A 24,858-nucleotide genomic window follows, 5' to 3' on the forward strand; every position below is an offset into this window, starting at 1 on the left:
TTGGAAATACGTGGGTTCATATGGGGTTATTCACCGGACCAAAAAAAATCGGCGTATAAGTGAGGTCATCGTATAACTGAGGGTCGTATAACCGAGGTTCTACTGTAGTTTCAACATTCAACTTTCCTCTCATCTTATTTCTTCCTCCCTAAAAATAAAGTATTCAATTCATTTTTGTACCTTATTTTCAAGTCATGGAACTGAAATAAATGTAACATCTACAGATTTAATAACAGAACAATAATACAGTGTGCTTTATGGCAACAAACATTTTCTATGACAGTTGGCTTTATTTAAAGGATAACACTTCAATGATGTTTTGTGTGGCTCATGACATTCTGAACAAAAGATATTTTAACAGCAACTGTATTTCAAGCATTAATCGTAGTAAAGGAAACCCCAGGTAAGACCCACCATAATTATATTACAGAAAATAGAAATAGTAATATTTCATGATAAAGACCAGTACACAAATATTTCTTCAAAATTAAAAATTGCAGAAGAGCCTAGTAAAATTTAGAATTGTACAAACACTCCAATGTGCTTCCCTCAAATGAACTTTTATTCTTTCTTATCCTGCAATAATTTAACTATGTATTATTTTAGAGTATAATGAGCAGAATAACTCAATCATTATTGACTTAGTTCCTATGCACTTCTTCAAATTTCACTTTCATTAGCTGATTAATTATCCACATTATTAGGGGATATTATACTGGTGTATCTAAATTGCAATTTTGAAGATGATATGCTGATGTGTTAACTTTAAATGTAGAATTACATGTTTCAAACATTTTAGACTATTTTTCAATAAATGAGTTATTTCACCCAAGGATTTGTTGTTAACAAATACCACCAGAAAATTTCTGTGTGGTTAAGAGCACTTGGACATATTAATGACATCAGTGTAACTTTTTTTTGGTTTCAACATGAAATCAGTTTGGGCAAATGAACAATATAGTCAGATGATATATCACAATTCATTATATAACAGTCATGTATTTATCATGTATTGCTAACAGAATATCACCCTGTTTTCAATGTTTTTCGTGTCATCAGAATAACAAGATGGGCTATTCCGCCTTTTCAAGACTTAATAAACAGGAATGTATTGAAATATTTGTGTTAATGGGGCATGATGGTAGAACTAAATGATTATCACTGATGGATACTTTGATGTCAAAGTCATGATACATGCGTACTATATAATGATTTTTAAAATATTTTAAATAGTACAAAAAATATTGCATCCAAAGTATTACAATTTCTGACATTTAAGTTGAAATTTGCGTCACCTGCTTGTTTTTTTTCTGAACTCGTTTTTACCTTTTTTTCCAATCCAAACCGCAAAAACCATACTGATTGATACATTCCTGTTTTAACATCCCTGATGACCAAAACATATTCCTACAGGCTACTAACAGAACAGCAGCAGTACTTGTGATCTCATTGTACAACCTATTCAAAACTGTTCTCTTTCAAATTGTTCCCAGTCATTAGCTGCCATCTCATTTGCATCCCAGAGGAGATGAAGCACAGTCTTTAGTCCTAGGTAAGTTTAGAATACATATCTTCTAGTTGGGGCTTGAAGTATTTCTTTAGTTGAGGCCTCTTGCTTTTCAGTGTTGGGGTAAGAAGACCATTTTGGACAGAAAATGGATCTGGGTGGAGGTAAATATCTTTTACCTGTTGAAGAAATGAAATAACTTCTTTGAATACAAATAATGCAAGCCAGTGAGGTAGCCAGGAGTTTCGTACAGGGTGTCAAAACCAGGGGGAGAAATAAAAAAAAACGGTACCATGCAGAGGGGTTTTAAGTAATTTTCACACTTTTCATAGTTGAAAAAAACTTCATTTTTCAAAGAAATCTTTTGTAAATTCATGATTTTTCAATATTTTTTCTTTTACGAAGCAAAGTAATCGTGACTTTATATTTCAGGGGGGGGTCTGGACCCCCTGTACCACCCCCCTCCCTACACCACTGATACAAGCATTTCCTTATCCATTGCATCCACTCACATGATCAGGAAATCAATATGTATATCGATAGAAGAGTGGTGTAAGATTGACAAAATTTGCCAAAATTACAGAATACATATATGTATTAAAAAAAAGTTTAGACTAAGGATGAGTTGGTTCTTAAATTTTTTTGGTTCTCGGTACCAGTCCAGTTCTCCCCCATCGGTTCTCGGTCCTCGATACTCTGTTCCAAGGATGAACTCTTACTATCTGAATTATTGGCAAATTGAAATGAACAACCGCAAGAAGTGAACGAAAATAATTTCACTAAAGATGTAAATTAGCAGGAAAGCCCAGTATAATAACTTACGATCGTCTCCATAATTTTATTTGCCAAGCAAAAAAGATTAAATAACATGTTGCTAAAGAATGTATGATCGACCAATATGTCACATTACATCAGGCAGCCACTGGTTCTTTCTCCAGGTTTTGATTCAACATTCAACATTTCTACTCTATCTGGATCAAATCTATTCTTTTTTGACTGAAATATTGCCATGAACATGCTTGGAGCACAGTTTACATACTGCATATCATCAGGATCAATAGGGAAACTTCTTCAACTTCTGACAACATCATCCGTTAATTTGTTGTAACTTGTAAGTCAGTTCAAGATATATTCTGTATTCTGCGATGTAGCTTAAATTGTTACTGAAATTGACAACTTATTCGCATGCTTCACTGCCACAGTTCTTATAACCTCAACAATAAACTGCTCAGCACACCAGTACAGCGACACCATGGATAAACTGGGCGGCGGTGAGTTAATGCAAAATTGCAATGCAGTGTTGTATTCTGCAGGATAACCACACCTATCCATGCCTTGCTTAAGTTTATAAACTTACAAACAAGATCTTGGAACGCATATTGCTCGTATGTCAAAGAATTACTGTATATGTACATGATTCAATCGTAAGACCACTTTCAGACGAAATGATTTTCCACCGGCCGCCGTTCACGGCATGGCACACGGCGTTGCAGAGAGTTTTCTTCGGTCATCTTGTCTGAGAGCCGCCTGAATTTCACCTAAATGGCTACCAACGAAAAGGCATTTCGTATGAAAGCAGACTCAATGTATTCTGTAGTCTGTATTTCATGCCGTAGACGGCACATCGCTGGGGCAAATGGGCACCGTGCCGTCAACTGCGCGGTTCGACTCGTTTGTGGACGTCCATAGAGACTGATGGGAAGTTGAAAGAACGGTGCCGAACCATGAACGGGGGCAGGAAAAAAGTCAGCTCGTTTGAAAGTGGCGTAAGTGGCCGTGGCTACGGAAATGTTACAATGTTGGCGAGAGCGACAAACTGACAAACCCTTAAATGTATGTGTTAGCGAGCAACTCTCAAAAGAAAAAAAAAGTGGAAGCCATGCAATAGGAAAGTAACACATGCGTTTTTTAATCTCTTTTCACTTTTTGGCCCTAAATACGCTGCAGACCATGTAGGCTTTGGGTGCCAAATTCAAATCCTCACCACCGTTCCGAGCCAGTTCCAAAGTACCAACTTTATGCAACTGGTTCTCGATACCGGTTTCACAGCCAAGAACCGGCAGTACCGAGAACCGGGTACCAGAACCAACCCATTCCTAGTTCAGACAAACTATATGGATTAGTCTGATGCATACATTGGATAAACTCAATGACAAATAAAATACACTACTATAGTGAAAAACTAATTCATTTGGGGTAGAAAAAAGGCAGGAGAAGATGAATACAGGGGGGCAGGAAAGGAAGTACAGGAGTATTTGGGAGGACTGGCTAGGTAAGCAATTGGTGGCTAATGTAACGAAATGCTGACTGAACAATGGATAATCAATTTGAAATATTTGGTAACAAAAACCCTCTGAACCACAGGTTGATTATGTTTGAGATAAGTCAAGGACAAAAGGTTTCCTGTTTTATATTAAATTATTCTTCTCACCTGCTCAAAAGATTTGATTCCTGCATCCTTTCCCCAAGCAATCATATCATCCATTATTAGCCTCTTAACTTCTGGGTGCGCACACAGCACAGAAAGGGTACCAGGGATGTTATTCTCTGCTGCCCATTGCTTCACCACGTCAACATCAGGAACAACAATTGCAACTATACAAGACTAAACAGGCATAAGATAAAAGAGAAATATGTAGAGCATGAGTAGACAATAATAAGAGTACCTTATCAAATATGTAACCCAATGATTAAGAGTGCATATAAAAATTATCACTCCCATTACCAGAAATGACAGTGATATATATAACACAATACAATGATTTGAAGCACAAATGTACTGCCAAACACAAATAAATAGCATTTCTCATATGCATTATAAGGAATTTAACATATTAAAGAAACTAAGATTGGACAAATATGGCTGGTAAAAACCAAGTGAAGTAGAGTTATTGACACAGTACCAATTTTCTAAAAAATATCCTGGGGAGATAACAGACACCTTTTCAATTGAATCAAATTATTATTGAATAATACACATAGACTCTCTTTTTAGACAAAAATTTCTTCAACAGTACCTAATTAAGTGTGCATTAGCATTCATGCATAGTAAAAGGCAATCAGGATTAAAGATTTTGCAATTGTGTCTATAATATTAGAAAAAAATTGAAAAGATTTTGTGTCGAGTCATTATTTGATAAATACTATGAAATCACCTAAGAAGCAGACCTGAAAACCACAAAATTAGGTATGCCACCTGCAAAAGACTGAGGTGTTACATTTTACCCTACAGCTTCCTATAGTAATTAAAATCTTTGCCTGTCCAATTACTACTATGTATAACATACTGTATTTTACACTTGCCACCTATTCCACATACCGTTGGAACATCTACCTTCCCAAGGTAAATTATGATACTACTTGCATTTTTACATAGAGTCATTAAGAAATTGAATAAATATTTTCAAAAACTGAGAAATTACCATTAATAAAAGTTGTAAAAGCACTAATTATACTAATTAAATTCATGGAACTATAATAATATTATCATAAAAATTTAAACATTACCTTAAGGGACTCCCCATGAACAAATACTTGCTGGACATATTGGCTCCTAATGTAAATGTTTTCAATTTTTTCAGGAACTATGTACTCTCCTTGGGATAACTTGAAGATGTGTTTCTTCCTATCTATTATCTTCAGGGTACCATTCTGGAATGAAATAAATCGGCTAATTCAGTACAGTAGGTAGCAAGGACAAAATAAAGCTATATCAGATACAATAAGTGATAATTTCAATGCAGTAGATTTCCGCTTTATGATTGGTTCAACTTTTAGTATCCCTTAGTGGGCCGGCAGGGTGACAGCCTTATTTGCCAACCCAGACTATCTGCTTGAATCCTGCCGAGGTGAGTTTACAACACCAATTGCATAAATGTGGGTGTTGAAATGCAAGAAACTTGTGAAATGCAAGGGAGTACTGTCCTCAATCCACAAAGAAATCAATTAAAGATGCTACAATGGATTTGGCTTACAATCTCAGCTGATTTTGACAGCTCATTACAAAATTTCAAATTTTGCCGATTTTGTTATCAAATGCACTATGTATTATAAATTATAATATTTCACAAATTATATGCAAAAAAAAAACAATTTTTTACACAGCAACATTACATGCCCTATGCTCTTTAAATTGCCTGTGTGGACATACTTAACTGCAGATTCAACATACGGTGAAATTTGCTTTACAATCGGTCCTCCGGAATGGATTATTATTGTAAAGCAAGGGTCCACTGTATTATAAAGCTTTTAATATCCAAGGATCACTCTCTATAAATATTCAATGAACACGCAATGACCACTGTAAATCTACATTTATAGTTACATCAGTTTCTGAGACAAGTTTCTTGATATGGATGCCAAAATTTAAAAAATAAAATGGGTTGAGTGAGCCAAAAAATGATCAGTGGCCAAATGGTCTACTTACTAGACTACCATACTCCCAAAGTTGGGAGTAGCCCCAGAATATCTCCCATGCCCTTTCCCTGCAAAATTTTACTCCTATGGCGTAGTTCACTCAAACTTGAAATCGCAAGTTATAGAAAGAATTTGGAAAATAGCAGAAAAAGATATGTTAAGAGGAAAATAAAAATCTTCCCCAATAAGTCATTTTCTCTTAAATTTAAAATTGGAAAATGTGAAAGTTTCTGCCCCCTTTCCATGAGTTTCGTCTAAGTGTCTGGCGCATGAACTCGTTCACAGAGAACCTCTCACTGTGGGAAACGAATCACTCATATGATTGTTAACAGCCACAAACCATGTAAAGCACATGCACAATAGCAAACAGTAGCAGAGAGCGTACTCTAGATGAGTTTGTGAAGCCATCAACAGGTATACGAAAGGGTTAGGTCCGACGATTTTTCATCATGAATAGTTCCAGAAGCATGCTATGCATAGGACAATCAAAAATGTTCATCTTTATCTATAAAACTCTACCACAATCGACATCAGAGTAAAATTTGGTGAACAAGCCCATATGGCTAGCAGGGATAACCTAGCCTTTGCCGACAGACTGACTCAAACACAAGTAATGCTTTTCATCTTCATTCCCTATCCATAGAGGCACCCAATTGGTGTGAATATTGATTACACACAGTTCATCTGTGCCTTTATCCTCTACAAAATTGTAAGTTTAGATAGTATGGAAATTTAATATGTGATCTATAGAAAAATATTATTCTGTTAATCAAAATTATGGAAACATAATGAGAACTGCAGAACTGCACTGAATTCATTTGTGCTTTTCCAGGAAATTTGGAGCCTCTACGAATACCTGATAAATTTCTCATTCATTTCTAGCGAGCAATTTAAATACTCACCGGTAACCATGCTCCAATATCACCTGTTCGCAGCCACCCATCTGCGTCCATTGTCTCTTCAGTTTTCTGAGGTTCTTTGAAATAACCTTTGAACACATTTGTTCCTTTAACACAAACTTCTCCTTGACCAGCCACAGCAAAATACTCCATCTCAGGAACATCAACCAACTTAACACAACAGCATGCAACTGGGGGTCCCACATGCTCAGGTACATGATCTCCTTGAACAGTGAGCGTGATTGGAGCCACACACTCAGTCTGTCCATAACCTTCCACCACCTGTCAACAAAAGAATGGAGAAATGCGATGGTGGTTAGCGTAACATGGCGAAACTCCTTCATGATGCACAAAGGTTAAGAAAAGACTTCGCTGTTTCACAAAATAAAATATATTTGCGACTGGTTTCGATACAGCGTATCATCATCTGGCCAGAAGGAATAGAGGAATGGAGGTTAACATTTGAGTGAGATGATATCGCACATTTACTGCCCTTTCTCCCACTACAAGTTAAACATTCCACAAAAGTATGAAACCTAAAATACATGGCGAGGACTGCAAAGTATTCAAAGAACCCAAGATGAATTTGATAATTTCATATATACTGTATTTAACAGGATATAAGATGCACCTTTCTTCCAAAATAATTGCTTGAAAACATCACCTCTGAATCATATATGAAGGTTCGACCTCCACAGGTCAATACTGACTCCATTATATTTACATACTAATATACATTTATTATTCAATTGAAGAATGTTATAGTTATTACCATTATTATTAATCCCATTACTATAATGTGACATTATTTATCTTTTATTTATTACATATTACAACTATTTTGCTCTCTTCTTTGATATCAAAGGAGTTGAGAGCTAGATAAATCAACTCTTCCTGAAAATGATGGTTACTTGGCATTAACTCAGACATTTTCTCGCAATAATAAGGATGATGCCAACACAAACTCATTATTGTCGTGAAGCGGTTTGTTTACCAAATGTTTAAGCTTGGTTCATGATGTTTCCGATAAGTCGAAATCGACCTGCAATCACTGCTATAACCTTTTTCCGAACTGACGGCGGCTGGGTGGAAAATAGCAAGAAGCCAATCAGAAGCGCTGCCCCTTCCACCTCTCCATTCCCCTCCATCCCCTTCCTTTTTCCCCTCCATCCGGCTGACCGGCGTTGCCAGCCTTGAGAATAATGGTACTTTCGGGGGCGGCAGAAGATTCTCGGACAAACGCTGAGCTATTCGATTTGGCAACACTGCTAGCTGGAGAGCGATCTGCACTGCACTGAGTTCAGAGAGACACTGTGGGCTCATACACACTTTCTCCTGTCGCTCTTCTGTGATTGGCTAGAAGAGTGGGTGGGTTTCGAGCACGCTCAAGGTCAGCCGCCGTCAGTTCGGAAAAAGGGTATAGAGCCGACTAATAACAAACAGCAGGAACTTAGTTGTGCACCCAATATGTAGAAGCAAGATCTGACATGTTCATCCTCGACACCCTCATTTGCATTCTCATCGCTTGAAAGATGGAGGGAGCATACTCCTTCCCCTCCACCTCTCCTTTACACGCTTCTGATGCCCACCCCTTCCTCTCACTGAGCGGTCATCTCATTCTGTTCCCACACCTCATCACACGTGACATTAATGTTGTTAAAAACTTTGTTAATTGTCATGCAGATTGCGCCGTTGAAATGTAACTTAATATACAATGATATTACTGACATAAATGTCTTTCATTGCGTAGTAACATTTTCATTGACGTAAGGAAAACCATGTATGTACAGTGGCGTGAAACTATCGCGAGGAAGTGAAATATCCATCACAAATGAAGCATTTGTGGGTGAAACACAAGCCAGCATATGATGATAAAGTGAAAAAAACATCAAGGCAATGATTGTGAGGGAAATTAAAATTCAGTCGATGGTTTATCTGAAGATTGAAACCTCTTTTCTTTTCCAAACACAAGCGCAAGCAAAAAATAACTTAAAAGCTTATAAAATTATTTTTCATCAGTAAAAATATTAAAATGTGTACGGCAATCTAATTAGCATACCTTTGTTTATATGTACTTCGTTTTATGTCCTTCTATAATTATGTCCTTAGTAATTATGTCCTTCATTTTATAGCAGACATTTAAAATGCATTTGGATCCGAAAATATCCAAAGATCCGACACCTGAAATCAAGGATCAGTCTGGATCCAGTTCAGAAAAAATTCTGGATTCGTCCATCCCTAATTTATACGTTATATATATTGTCTCACTTTGATTAATGTTATCATATAAGATCTAAAAGGAGCTAACTCTAGCTGCTGGGGTGCTGGTGCCTTTGTGCAGACTTTTTTTTCATGTGCGTCTTATATGCCATCAAATACGGTAGCTTCTTTGAAGCCATATTTCACTGCAATTTGAAAGCAGGGATTCAAAACTTGCTTCTTACAGCTAAATAAATGAGTAACTACATATGTTTCCTGGGTCGTATAGTATTATAAACTTACCAAACAACCTAATGCACAGCGTGTGAATGTAAGTACATTTCCTGCCAGAGGAGCCGAACCCACAATCATCAGCCGGAGCTGACCACCCATGCTCTCTTGCACTTTTCGGAAGACTAGTTTATCCCAGAAACTATTTCTCCTAATGATGCCTCTGTAAATATACGGAATGAATCACAATGAGCAAGATGAGTTTAATTTCTCCTAATAATGGTGTCATAGTTTTACAAAAAAGTTTAGCATATTTTACCACATACTCAAATTATTATACATGATTGTCATGCAAAAATGGTTAGTATTTTTTGGTGGAGGTTGTAATGGAACTTAATTAATCACTCTAAATATGTCTAACCAGGACAAATAACTTTGTACCACAGCAACAATATATAACATGATGTCCACGGCCAAGAGGGCTCTTTTGATATCAAGTTAAAATCAATGAGTTGTTTTTATAGACCAAAATTTATCATCTTAATTTGAACTATAATATGTATCTATAGAGTGAATTCCAAAACATTTATCACTTCTCCCATACTGAGTTTCGATTTCACTAGAACTCATCAACCTCTATAGAATAAACAACTCCAATAAACAAAATATTTCCTTAGTCTCAAGAAGTTTGATATAAAGAGGTTTTATTATATTTTAATATCAATAGAGATGACCTTTGGCTCAGCAATATGTTTTCAAAGAGTAAGAATATTGTTTTTCAGTGTCATGTAAGCCATAAATTCATGAAAATGACATAGGTACAATAAAATTGATGGTTCCAGGTTTGACTCACAGGAAATTATGAGCATTGAGAGGACAAACATTTTTACAGTGGAAAGTGGTGATTTTGTCCTTACATCAAGGACATGGCTAATGTTTAAGAAAGTCTTCGCCAGAATGACAAACTCGATTTAGTAATTATTAAAGATGCATGTGCATCATCCAGCCAGCAATCAGTTTAAATCATATCTTACAGCATCGTGGCAAACAGATTCAGTAGACAGACGACGTCTAAAAAATTTGGAGTTTTGAATCAAAAAGGTATTCAGCACTCGGGAAGAGCAATGAAAGATGTAAACAGTTTGTATAGAATGTATTATGACAAAAAATAAACAAAGTGTTGCTAATTTTTCTACGTGGCCCTCACACATTACAATACTTACCTTTTAATTTCACTTTCCTTGCTGCTGAGAGCCATGTTGAACATGGCACGTTTGATGAAGGATGTGCTCACCTCAGAGATTACTTTGTCATAGATACGATTAAGTAACCTTGGAACTGCAGGAGAGACAGTTGGACGGAGGGCTTTCATGTCATCTGAGAGTTTACGGATATCACCAGAATAAAATCCAACAGCTCCGCCAACCATGTACATACCAGTCTAAAATAAAGTAGAAGAATTACAATGCCATCAGTGTCAGAAAAAAATGAATAAATTTGTAAACTGAAAATAGTCCAACTTTTCAACTTAAGTGAAAAAAATTGTACGGAAAGCATATAATGTTCTGTAATTACATCTAGTAAAATGATTTCCCGATGAGAAAATCAGTCACTCATCTCACAAAAATTCCTTTAATGGCAGAAATAGCCAGCATGCAAAAGAACACTGAAATTCAGTTGTCTTCAGTTCCAGAGATTTTATTCAACAGTTCTCGACTCAGACTAACGTTCAGTAGCCTCAGTCTAATGTCTAGGTTACTGGACATCGGACTGTGGCCAGTGTAAGACAGAGCCATCAAGGTAGAGCCAATCCTATTTTCTTCAGCTTTAGTAGCCTAACTCCAATCTGAAGTGATAACAAGGGGTCATCCAAAACACTAAATTCATGTGTTTCATACAAAATAGCACGCCGATGAGTTTACTGGGATCATAAATGGTTGACTATGCTGAGGATGGTCAGTCATTTTGCATACTGCTATCCCATCTGGTAAAAGTAACCAACCAGTCGGCCACACTTCACCCTTGTGCCTCATCCTGTGTGGCGTGACAAATCAAATGGTCTCACATAACTTCTGGTCACACCACACAGGTTTCCATGAGAAGTATAGACACATTAATCATTGGGCTTTCAACTGATCACTTTGCAAAGTGGTGACAGCATTAAAATGAAGAAAAATAGTAAATTTGCCACCTTGAGAGGATGAAGTTGGGTTTGACATAACTGTGGGTACCACTGCAGCGAATGCACTAAGATGGTTAAAATTCATTATCAAGTTTAAACAAATAATAAACATTTTATTGAAATCATTTGGGCTATTCTCAGATTACTCTTTAACTTTGCCACTGGTAACTAAGCACATTACATATTAAGGTTTAAAAATTCCAAAGTAAAAAATATCGAACATCTTTTGAGGGTAATCAGCGAAAACCTTTAGGGCAATTTGTGATGATTAGAAATCCCACATGAGCATACACACCTCACAGCACCTTTCCAACATATGAGCCAGAGGAAGAAATGATATCATGATATCACTACGCGTAGGACGGTGGTCTCCGAGTTGCAGAATAACAGCACAAACTGCCGACACCACATTTTCATGGCTTAGCATCACACCTTTGGGATTGCCAGTCGTCCCCGAAGTATAACATATGGTACAGATATCATTTATGCGTGGAGGCTGTAATATTCAACAAAAATAATTTTTGAGAAGCATATACAAAATATGGTCATCCATTTTACAGAACTTCAGTAAAATGGAAAAAGACTTACTTTCTAAAATATTTGTACATACTTCATAACATGGGAGATTAATTTCCTGCCCAAGTGTAAAAGAAATTTTCATATCTGACCTTAAAAAATATTATATTACATATATATAAATGCTAAATTTCTTGTTTAGAAAATATTTGTGGACATAATGTCTTTATCTGTAACAATATATGAAGATATATATTCCTTTATATATGTACTATGTTGCCCCAGATTTAAACACTTAGAATGCCTAAGGTTACCAATATACTATGCTTACTAATATGTATGTATTTACTTCTTCGGAATAGACTGCATATCTATGAGTAGTAAACTATTGCTGGAATTGCTCTTTTAAAAGGGAAGCATAGACCAAAAAAAAACACCAGATCCTTTCTTACCAACATCTCACAGGTTAATATACACTTTAAAGTAGAAATATATTTCCAATGTAACTGAATATCCACGATTACATCAGTATTTTGAACATTTCCTCACTATAAGCACATTAAAATGTCATTTTTAATTACACGGGCCATCATTGGCAGACTACTGCATCAATGGCACCAATGTTTTTCAAAGTTTAGAGCATGCCATATTAGCCATTTCTAAAGTGACTTTACCAACTTGTTCCCAGTCTGAAGCGAATATATGAGGGTTCTTTTGGACAAAATGTATCTTATTATCACACTCCATCACCAGTATAATCAATCAGAGCAAATGCATTCCACACCACAAAATTAAAAACTTTCTTTTTCTACCGGACAGCTTTCAGATGCAATATTACATTTGAGATCTTGGATGAAAGCGATACTTCATTAAGTCATGCCTTTTCTAGGAGAAGTTTTATGGGATATGCATAAAGAAAGTCAAATTAAAGCTCAAAATTTCCTGTAGATTTTATACTTTTTTTAAAACACCATGAGAACTTTTATAAGGTGGAGCTAAGCTTAATTCAACAATATTCCATTTATATGTTCAGTTGCCTCTAGTACATAGCTGTAAATATCAAGCAATCACCATTTCAGGAGCAGCAAAATTTTCAAGCACCAGGCATAAAAAAACAGGAGAATGTGGAGATGGGTGGCGCCAAAGTTGAAGGAAATTTGATAATAAGAATAAATTAAGATGCATGATGATTGTTTACAAATGGCAATAATGAGAAATTCTCAATAATAATGACGACTGTAGATGCCATTATATAAGTCTTGCAAGTTGAATGTGTGGACATGATTTAGACAAGCAGTTAAAGCACATGAATCATGCATGCCAACTGAGGAAACATGCTGTAGAATAGATTTACAGAGTTCCTTCTGTAATAATTATCAATGATAACACCGAAGTTCAAGATAGAACACTAGGGATTTTAACAAATGGCCACAACAAAGAAAAGCTAAACAGTAGACTAGAATTAAACAATATAAATGCAGCTATAAGATTCTTCCATCTATTAAATGAATAAATAACCACTTGGAATTGATAGAAAATTTTCTGGGATACTTCAAAAGAAAAACCTCACGACAAATTAGGGAGACAAAAGGACCCTAAAATAATTAGTATAAACGGTCCATGTGAGTTCAGCAAAGAGCAGGTACATGTCCAAGGATCTTTTGATGATAAAATAATTTAAAATAAACAAGCCTATGGAGTCAAAAAAAAAGAACACCAGCACTGGAATGTGCATAGCAACGCAACAGAAAACCAATTAAATGAACACTTAGTTTTTATCCATTTGTTAAGATTATGTACATAGGTTAAAAAATTAATAATTACTTTAATGCTACCAAATGCCCTTTAATCAAATCTTCAAGATGGATATGAACTGATATGAACCTGGAAAAAACTGTTGGCTGAATGAAAGATATTAATGGAAGTAATTAACAGGAATAGACCACTAATTACCACAACTGGTTAACCTGGATATAAGAAGAAATATTTCTGCAGAGCATACGCCGGGAAAAACTCAGATTCTACATGGATATAAGTACATAACACTGAACTTCACATTATTAAGTTCAAGCATCGCAAGGATATCATGACATAATTGACTTTATGTATATAAAATTCCTAGCCCAGTCACCACATAAAAGGAAAGCTAGGGCTATGCGAGCAGGAATTTTTTTAGTTGAGTGAGAATTTGAGATCTTGAATCTCAAGCAAGATTAAAGATTTCCTTCCTTTTTCAAGATTTTATTCCTTTGGAGTTCTGGTCACTTGCATTTTGAAATGAAAGATATTCTATCCTCTCCAACAATTTTCCATTTATTAGCAGTACTCTCAGGGGATAAACTGTTTCATTATTTTGAATTTGACTTAGAAAACACTATAGGGTATGATTTGCATTTGAGAGTATAAACTGCCATCAATAGCACAAAAAAGATTATAATAATAAAATAATTTCCATGCATTTAAGAAATTAAAAGAATACAACAGCTCAGAAATGTATGGTGTGATTCTACTGACCATATTTTCATGTGATTAATCATACTTGGACATGCAAGTGGAATGTTGAAAGGAATAATGGTTAGAATGAAAACTGCACTTCAATACTCCTTCAATGATAATAATTAATTAGTCAATAACTAAATAAGGACACATGATACCAAAAATGTCCATTTAAGCTCGACCTTCTTTCATGAACTAGTCCTTGATAAACACGCTATTAAGTACATGAAATGTAAAATAATTGTTTATAGGTTTTATTTTATACTTTGAATAATTTCATAATTAATAATTGAATAATGAGTGAACAACACAGTAAAATTTTAGTTAAAGAGTTTGATCGTGTCAACTATGTCTGGAAAATTTGCAAAGAAATATCATATAGAGAATAAGTTTCTGAACTCCTTCACTTCCAGTTACTAACATGTAGGTTGCTGTGGCAATGACAACACACGCAACCCACGCGGCAAACAAATCTCAATTCTCACAGAATAAATTTCAGTTCATTCAGCACAATATTCTGCATACAATATCGGCGTTGGATCTATGAACATTGGTGCCTGCACGAGCAGTTCAAAATATGGACAATTTGAGAAAAATAGTCCTCATTCAGAATAGGTGAGTCCTGGGTCCCCTACTACCCGAGCGTGCTGCTCAGCTCACCTCACTTTCAAAAAATCAGCTTTACTTTCAGCATCACACGCAGATTTTTGATTTTATTCAGGCATGTCTTGAAAAACCTTTAATAAATACCCAATCTGAAAAAATCGATGGTTGCATTCTTTTAAATGGTTTATGTAATGTAAGGACATCCAAAACCAGTGTAGGTCTTGGAAAGGTTAAAATTAAGACAAATTATCATATTAATGGATGATGCCATTTTTCAGCCCATTAAAATATTCCACAAGCATCAGCAGTTACATAATCTGTAACACTTTTAACGAAATTTGAAAACCCACGTTCCTTAGGAAGTTTTTTCATGCTTGTCAAGCTGTACTCTCACTGCAACATTTTAATATCACTATCCAGCCCTGCGGAAATTTCATGCCATCATTTTGGAGGGCCTGCCTCCACACTATTAATTTTGACAGTTGAAAGTCCTTCAACTGTAAATCATCGAGAAAAAATAAGTGAAAAGATCAAGCACTAGCCTCAGAATTTGCTCTGAAACTTTCCAGCCTCCCCGGTAGTTAAACAAAGCTTCAAGTAGTAGCCAGTCGTATACTTCCAGTAAGTTTGCCATAAAACTAGACTAAGATAATGAATTTCAAGTTAAAATTTAAATAACAGATACATCACCACATTATATACAAACACATAATACAAGCATGCCTATGGCTAGAAAGTCACTAAAGCAAGAGAAAAATTATCTATTGCTTTGTAAGAAAATCCTTATATTGTGTCAAAACTCAGTCAACCAATATGCATACACAACCACTAATGGATAATGAAAACAAGTCATTTACAAAGCTATATTATACATAATCTTACACTTTTGATGATAAAAATACCACAAAGCAGAATAATTACATATGATTGTCATCAAATTACATAAGTAACTATACAATAACCATGTAGGAAAATAAAATATTTATAAACAATCATATCTACCCCAATCACATGCTGGTTAGTAAAAGTCAGTAAAAAGTTTCCGAACTATTATTAGTATGTGCCACTAATTATGCAGGTAGAGGGCTCAAATGTTTCCTTTGGCATATTATTCTGACTGCAAGGAAAATAAAAATAATTGAACTAATAATCCACTCTAATAACAATTCTATGCAGCCATTAATAGTAACTGGCACAAGTAAGATGGAAGGCAATTCTTTGATACTCACAATAAGTTTTTGAAAAAAATGAAATTAAGTACAACAGAGGCCAGGTAGGTTTCAAGTGAGAAAAAGTTTGAACATAAAATTCCACAAAAAAACTAAGTTTTTGAATTAAATTGTAACCCGAAATGAAATGCAATAATTAAAGCAGATACTTTTGAAATTAACAAGAGCACTTTTATGCTCATGGTCAAGAAGTGACCGCTGTTGTTGACTTAATTCTTGGGAGCAACAACAAATGGCACATCAAAGATGTGGAAGGACTAACTTCTGTTCACACTTTTTGATGACAGGGTTCAAAACTTTGAACAGTGAGTCCTCGTTCTACGTCACCCCGTTTAACGTCATTTCGCGATAACGTCACGAAAATTTTGAGATCGTCATTCGTTTATCGCTCCTTATCTTCGCGATAACGTCAAGTCTTTTAAATTGCGTGCGAGAAAAAACGCGAAGAGGCGGGCGTTGTGGCTTCTTCGTTCCGTGGGCGTTAATACAGTCAGTCTAAACGAAGTGTAAAATGGTGTGTTTAATGATAATTGCGATTACGATTTTAGCAAATTTTCTGCAAAATGAATTCTTAGGTAGAAGCGCAAGGCTTTACTTGAAATAATGGTTTTCAGGAACCTAAAAAGTGATTTCAAGGAATTTTTCTGTGTAGAACTCAGGGTTTTTGTCGTCACTTTTTTCGCCGTATTCACAATAATTTTGGTTCCTGTAACTGCGACGATGATGCTCAGGCGACCCTCGCCCGGGCGACCACCATAGTGAAGCCGGAAAGCAAATGCGGGAAGATACAAAAATGGAGAAGGATTTACGTCACTGCTGCTGTTGTCGTTGATGAAGACAGGAACTCGTATTTATGCCATAGTTTGGCATTCCCGTAGTAAAAAATGCCCCAGATATGATACGCTAAAATTTTTCGCGTAGGAATTGTGAGGCCTAGGAGCCAATATTCACTTTTTACATTGTTTCTTATGGGATATTATGTTTCCATTAACATCATTTCGTTTATCGTCACATTTTTCAGGAACGGTAAGTGACGTTAAACAAGGACTCACTGTATTTATTACATTCAGAGAACCTTATCACATGACTATCAATTGCACCACAGCAGAATTTGATCCCATATTCACTATCATTCCTAGTTTCTTTAGTCATGTCAACCTAACTTAAAAAACCCCATCAGTCAAATTCAAGCAGTATTTTCATATGCCTTTCCTTTATATAATTACCAATAAACTGGCAGTAAATATTATGGAGCCAAGCCATGGAACCAACAGAAATCAGTTCAATCATAAAAAACTTGTCTCAGACCACTTTGACAGACCAAGCTAGACCCTTTACTATGAATAGTTTTTCTATGTTACTTTATCTCAAGCTACAATTCATATCATTTTACTCCAATTTTCATGGAACAATGGATTTTCTAAACTAAACTATTTTCTTCCTCAACTAAATACCCAATGTATGAAGAGAAAGCACTCTATTTCCTTGCAAGTTCATCATTAAATGTAGCACTTTCTAATGAGCATACTATATATTTTGGTAAATGATATACAACTTTTGATTAAATTTCGCAGTGTAACAGAGATATATACAATATATAAAAGACAAGCCAACAGAGTGGTTTTCTAACAACAGATGGAAATGCCTCGAAAACAAATATTGGAGGACACCCTAAATCATGCATACAGCAATAAAATGGGTAGTAATACACATTAGCAATAGATGAACCATCCGCTTAACATGTTGAGTGAAGTGGATTCTTGCGAGGAAGTACTCTAATTTCATACAGATTGACAGCAAAATAGATGCCATGAAAAATCATAGCGGCTCTTTATTCTACTCCATTCCATAAAAATCAGCTTTCTAGCCCCTCTCAAAGTCCAAATTCCTTTGAAAATTTTCATGACAATCAATTTTTCATTTCCTAGATAGGCAAGTGATGCAACATAAGCTTGTAAACAAGGTGAATAAAAAGATTCCACAGAAAATAATAAATCAGTTACACAAGGATTAATCGGCACTTTGAAACGATTCACTGGTTACAATGTGTGCTTTTTTGAATTTCACTGAAAATCAGAAACAATTGAAAAGAAAAAGATGATATGAGCGAAAAAAATACAGAAGAATTTGGTATTTACTGAGGAAGTGACACATGCCACATGTACAATGGATGCTGTAAATTACACACATGCTCCATTTAAATCATGGCTTCATTTGCATGCGAGACACAATTAAAATGATTAATCATCTGACAACTACACATTAGGTTAACCAGTACATGTACACATTAATATGCAGGCAATTATGCGCTAGAATGGGTACAAAAGTAATTTAAATATTTTTGTATTCCTTCCAGGTTTAAAAAAATATCAAAATAGGAGAACTTGAAGAAGGATAAGTGAAAAGAGCAATAGATCTGTAAATCATTAAGTCTAAAAATATTGAGAGAATTACTTTTTGTGTAAGCATTAAATATATCTCATTACAATTGATCACAAATTAAATCAATTAAGAATTAATACTTGTAAAACATTGTCGCTGGATTTAAAAAAAAAAAAATGAAGCCAGCAAACCATTGTGCTGCCTTCATTGAAATTTAGTTCTCTAAGCTATAGCATACTTTTTATGGAATTTTAGCGGATTTGCTTAAATAATTTAGGCCTTACTTATTGAATTTCACAGAATTGTAAATGGAAAGCCTTGGGCTTAGGAGACACTAGCGCTTGATTTACTAGATAATTAATTGGTAACAGGTGAAATTCCATGATATCTTTAAACCAAATTGTTCTTAGAAGAGCATGAGGCTAGACACTGTAGGAGAAAACACCATTATCCACTCACAAGTTGGGTCAACATACAGATTCAGGCACTTTCCTTGATGCAGAAGTAATAACATATTTCTAATTAAGAACAAGTAATATCTGATGCTTTCCCGGCGAATATGTTCAAAAAAGGCTATTCGGGCTTCCAGCCGGGTGGTCTCCCTCCATTCTGCCGACGTTTCGGAACACGAGTCGGGTTCCATCCTCAGGGCTAATGGTGAGTGGATGAAGTTTGCCAGCTTGTTTACTTTTCAGTTGGTTGTGAGGTCTAACGTGATTGGCTCGGAGGCAGCCAATCTTATTTTCTTAAGTGCCGGTTTCCATGCATTACTCAGTGAATACCCTGTGTCACGATTGAGGGTGTTAGTTGCCAGCCGGATCTCGATGGATTCCTTAACCAGTCTTTTCCAGAAATCAGTCTCACGGCATAGAATTTTCACGTCATCCCACTTTACCCTATGATCGGATTCAATGGCGTGTTCTACAACCGCGGATTTTTCCGGTTGGCAGAGCCTAAGGTGTCTCTTATGTTCTTTTATCCTTGTATTGATAGTTCTCCCCGTTTCCCCCACGTAAACCTGCCCACACTCACAAGGAATTTGGTAGACCCCTGGAGTTTCAAAACCACAAGGATCCTTCGCTTTAAGAAGTAGATCTCTTAGCTTGGAGCATGGTTGGAAAACGGTGTCAATACTTTGTTTTTTGAGGATCCTTGAAATTTTCCCGGACACCGTAGACACATAGGGAATTTTGGCAATAGCGATGGGCTTTGGTCTTTCTTCAAACTTCATCCACTCACCATTAGCCCTGAGGATGGAACCCGACTCGTGTTCCGAAACGTCGGCAGAATGGAGGGAGACCACCCGGCTGGAAGCCCGAATAGCCTTTTTTGAAGAACAAGTAATGTTTCCTTGACAACTTGAATATTTATTTACCTTTCCTTCACCGCACATAAGTTTTGATGCACTGTTCTTTATATGCAAGTGTTTCCAATTAGTAAATTCCATATGATCATGGTAAATAACACCAACAGAAAACACAAAATCTCTGTAGAATTTTACTGACCTATATCGCAAATCTTCCTGACGGAAAATTTTCCAATCCCTACTCCATTTTCACTCATCTGGTAAATTCCCTAAGCATCCTCACACATGATTCACTCATTTTGGCTCTTTTATGGTCACATTAGAAACACATGAACGTTATTCTCATTTCAATTCCTTGGTAACTACAATTTTTCATTTTTCACAGCAAATAGAGGGCACATAAAGCAAAACATTACCAAATGAAGTCACTCAGCTTTATAAAATCTAAGGTACACAGATTCCAGATCAGCTGCTTTCGTCATAAAATATGCTGAATTATGTTACGTTATTTCCCCGCTAAATTTTGATATAAGTCTTTAAATTATCAAAAAGGATTTAATATCAGGGAACAGTTCCAACATATCATCATGCATAACACAAATATATTTTATCTTGATACAGTCTAGGTATGTAAATTTAAGCTCTTGGCAAGGACAAGAGGATACCCATATCTGTCATTCTCAAGCAAGTTTGGTGAACTCACCCAAGGACGAATGGGTCACACCCCTATAGAGCACCACAATGAAGGAATTAGTACCAGATCCAGGAGGAGGAATCTCTGCTATTTCTTTGGCTCTTGTTGGAGCAATCGCCTTAGACACCAACAGGAGTCCCCTCAGCTGGTTCTGGTAGTTGCTATTGGTTAAGCTCATCAGCATTATTCCCAACAACTCCATGATGTCAACACTTCATGATGAATTATTAATCTGCAAGCAGTAGACTCGATTTGAGAATGATATATGACATGAAATTGCCTTCATCGCCATAGCAAAGAGCCTAGGATGGTTTAGAAACGAACTGCCATTTAGGGTTATGGATCACGCCACCTTTGAATATTGAGAGCTTAAACAATTTAAAAAATATGAATGAACAATGTTTTATAAAGATATATCATTAATTTAAGGAAAATGCTAACTATCTGATGCAAGTAAAGCACTGTACTTCTCTAAGTCTCTATATTTTCACAGATGAAGCATGAACCTCCAAAGGAAAAACAAGGAGACAAGCCACTTTAAAATGACTAGCTAAATTTGAATAATTCTGTTTTTATTGATGAAAGATATTATTCTAATATATGAGTGGTATAAAATATCAACCATTGTGCATAAATGAAATGCGAATGAATGGATATCAATCAATTCTTGGAAGAAATGTAACGATGAGGGTAAATAAATGTTTGATAAGTTTGCCTTCCAATTTTAATGGTCATACTTAAGTATCTGCAATGTAAATGATAGGAAAATATCATCAAAATTATGTGTACATCTGATGACTATTCTCTAGCTCATAGAAGACATGATATACCACTTAAAATAAGAGATTTGTGGGAATCACAATTTCATGACAGCACTTTCATGAGAAAAAATTTCCAAGCATTTTCAGGAGAGGATTCAGGAAAGAATAAATATTTTTACATTTATGAAAACTATCCCAAAACACTTATTTAATCAAGGCCCTATGTCTCATGCTGCTATTTTATGCACTTAACTACTGTTCTTGTCAAGTTATAGAAAGGAGCGCTCAACCATTCTTGTGATGCAGCTAGTTATGGCCTATTTAGCATAAGAAATGTAACAAAGGTTTCTTCCGTTACCTCAAGTACTGTGTTCCATTTAAACAAAATCTGACAATTAAAAATGTATTAAAAAAACTGACAATGCAATACAATTTCACAATTAAAGTTAATGTATTTCCGTGGATGTATTGTGCATGTATTTTTACATCTATTTCCATTCAATATAATAATCATAGTAAAATTATGGTGGTAAAAGTTGTTTTTTCCTTTTATATAATCACGATTTTTACCTCGAAAAAAATAGATAATACAGTCCTTCTGTAGCCGCATATAGTGGAGAACTCGTAAGAACAATTTGATCAACATCAAATAAAGCTGTTTCTCAATTCGTGGCAAATGTATTTCACTTTCCAATTGGATTTACTCAATGCATAGTCAAAAAAGTTAGCACCAAAGTAAACTAAGAAATATTTCACTGCATTTGTGGAAGTCCCAAATCTAATCACCTAGACTTGGGCTATATCTAACCAAATGTGATGTCTACTCTGTCCTCACTGATTATTAAAGTACAAGCATTCCAACACCTGATGCAGCTAGCATTAACTGGCGGAAAAGAATGTGCACCTTAAAACAGGGCTTAAAATGGATACTGCCAGCCAAATATGTGACACAGCTGGGATTGGCCAACACTTAACAAGTAATCGGGCATTAAACATGGGATAATGTAACAAATAATACAAATTTAGAGCAGGTAATGGCCTTTTGTGATTCAAAGACAACATTTCAACTTTAATTAATGGCTAAATTTCCATGTTCCCCGCAATATGAATTTCAAAGTTCATTTCATTTTGTTTCGAGAAGGGAATCCATTGAATTGCTTGGTAAGCTAGGCTGAGGAGAATGAAATTGAATTGGATTCGATCCTGAATCCCTGATGACGATGGGCTGATTGCTCATCAAAATGTTGAAAGAAGACATGGAGGACCTGATCCAGTGAAAAACCCGAGAAAACTTCAATCATTCACTGGGAAAAAACCAAAACTTACATCTGAGGAGAACATTAAAATGGGATTAAATTTACTATTTAATAAAGGTAATGAGGACGTGTTCATTTATAATCACCAGGAATACTAGAAGCAAAATGGTGAAGAGTAGAAGTGGCAGCCTAATGAAGGAGAGTAACAAGGGAGAGGTAATACAAACTTGGAGGTCTCCAACAAAGGTAGGAGGGATACTAGAACATGCAATAAGTTGATTGGCAATTTCTCCCTGGCTTCCTATCTTTCCCAAGTAAGGATTTCTCAGAGAAGTATCTCCTAGGGGAGAAATTGATTCACACTGTTTGGAATTATTCAAATTAGTTTCCATTCTGACCGGTTGATTCTGATTGGTTAGCAAAGCAATTGGAATTTGTTGTGTTTGAAATTTTTATTCAAAAGATGATATGAGTCCTCATTATGAGTTTTCTGAGTGAAAATTTTCAAGCACAATAAATTCCAATCACATAGCTGAATTCCTCTCCCTCTCATCCCCCAGAGGCAACTCATGCAGAAGAAGCAGTATCAATTTTTGAGGAATTTATTTTCTTCAATGAAAGCAATTGACAACATGAAAGGATCCTAATGAGCATAAGTTCAAATAGCTATTTGTACGGAACCCGTAACCCACAATACATAGCACATAGCAGAGTCTGAATTCCACATATGTCTTTAACTAGTCCACATTTTTGTTCACCAAAGATAGCTTGACTCTTCATAACTTACAATAATATAACACAGGTAAGTTATGAACATAATGTCAAAGCCCCTGGCTAAAAAGGAAAGTTTTTCTCTGCACAATTCAACGGAGAATTGCTGAGAGATCAAAAACAAGGAGTGATGATGGTTTCTCATATGCTTCTCCATATGACATTGCAGCAAGAAAACACAATAGTAGGGTGGATATTCTAAAAGCAACAATAATCTTGATGTTTTATCTGGACCACTATACTATCCACCTCTGGGAAGAGACATAGAGCACACGTTTGGAGCCAAAACTTGACTTGAGCCAATGTTTGAGAATATACTGTGACCAAATTATTTATAATCTATGCAAAAATGAATCTCAACATTACAAAATTTTGAAATAGAGCTAACAAAGCTCCCATATGTCACCACGACTTCTGCAGTCTGTGAGCAGGGTCAGCCAGTGTTAATTTACAATACCAGCGATACAAAAACTAACTTTTTTAATAGCCATTGATTAATTTGATTGAAGCAGAGATATTCATATAAAATTACATCAAACAGTAATGTAAGAAGTGATTTCCATCACAAAAGTAGCACAAATTTATTGGCTTTTGCTCAGTCTACTGTCGGAGAGAACAGAAATCCGTACATTGTAGGGATAAGGGTGTGTGAGAAATGTAGGCCAAAATAGATAGAAAAAATGAATCACTGGTAAGTACAACTTTTCACATTTGGTGCCACTCTGTCCCCACTAACAAGAGGTTCATAGAGGCTTAAAAATTATGAAAAGCTTTGGCAATAACAATATTTCCATTATTCCATTACTATTAACTGCAACCAGTAAGTAGTCACATCCCAGCAAGCACAGTTTGCCAGCCATCTAAAAATTCCAGGATAGTATCCAGTGATATGCTAGGACATGCAGCCATTCTATGGTGTAACTATCCCACAAGAAAGGGTTCCTATGGGGATCTAACTTGAGTACATCAGGGATAGCGGGAAGATGATTACCTAATTCAGCAATGATCAGGAAAGATTTTGGAGTAACGAATACAGCCAGGTTCCAGCACCTAAATTAAGCAATGGACCATAAAAGCAGACTTACCATAAACTAAGAAACGCCGATTCATATGATGGCTTCTATAATGGACCTTAGATCGACATTATATACCATAAATTAATTGCTTTCCCAACTGATACACTTTTATACCCTAAGTTTTTACTCAGACATTTATATCATAAATAGCATACAATACAACCAATTTCAAGTCTCTGTAACTGAATATTTTGTTTTAAAAGTGTCAGCTCAATCCATGGAAAGGTAAACAAAGAATGAAGGAAAATGCAAGCAAAATTTGAAAGTTTCGTCTCATGTGGAAAGTAATCCCAGATTATTAATCACATATTTTCTGTACCAAGCAAAGTAT

The 24,858-nt window shown here is 35.7% G+C and overlaps 1 protein-coding gene across 3 annotated transcripts in view; it reads right to left on the minus strand.

The window, feature by feature from the left end:
- Positions 1–206: 206 nt before the first annotated feature.
- LOC124170588 (long-chain-fatty-acid--CoA ligase 5) overlaps positions 207–24,858 on the minus strand; it is a 193,865-nt gene continuing 169,213 nt past the window's right edge. For all 3 annotated transcript variants that reach the window (XM_046549388.1, XM_046549389.1, XM_046549390.1), the window contains 7 exons: positions 11,730–11,930; positions 10,476–10,693; positions 9,325–9,475; positions 6,826–7,104; positions 5,015–5,158; positions 3,939–4,112; positions 207–1,686 (listed from right to left, as the gene is read on the minus strand). In XM_046549388.1, coding sequence (XP_046405344.1) covers positions 1,549–1,686; positions 3,939–4,112; positions 5,015–5,158; positions 6,826–7,104; positions 9,325–9,475; positions 10,476–10,693; positions 11,730–11,930 — 1,305 coding nt within the window. In that variant the 3' untranslated portion in view covers positions 207–1,548. The remainder of the gene's footprint in view (positions 1,687–3,938; positions 4,113–5,014; positions 5,159–6,825; positions 7,105–9,324; positions 9,476–10,475; positions 10,694–11,729; positions 11,931–24,858) is intronic.

This window comes from Ischnura elegans, chromosome X (assembly GCF_921293095.1).
Source record: "Ischnura elegans chromosome X, ioIscEleg1.1, whole genome shotgun sequence".
NCBI classification, from domain to species: Eukaryota; Metazoa; Arthropoda; class Insecta; order Odonata; family Coenagrionidae; genus Ischnura; species Ischnura elegans.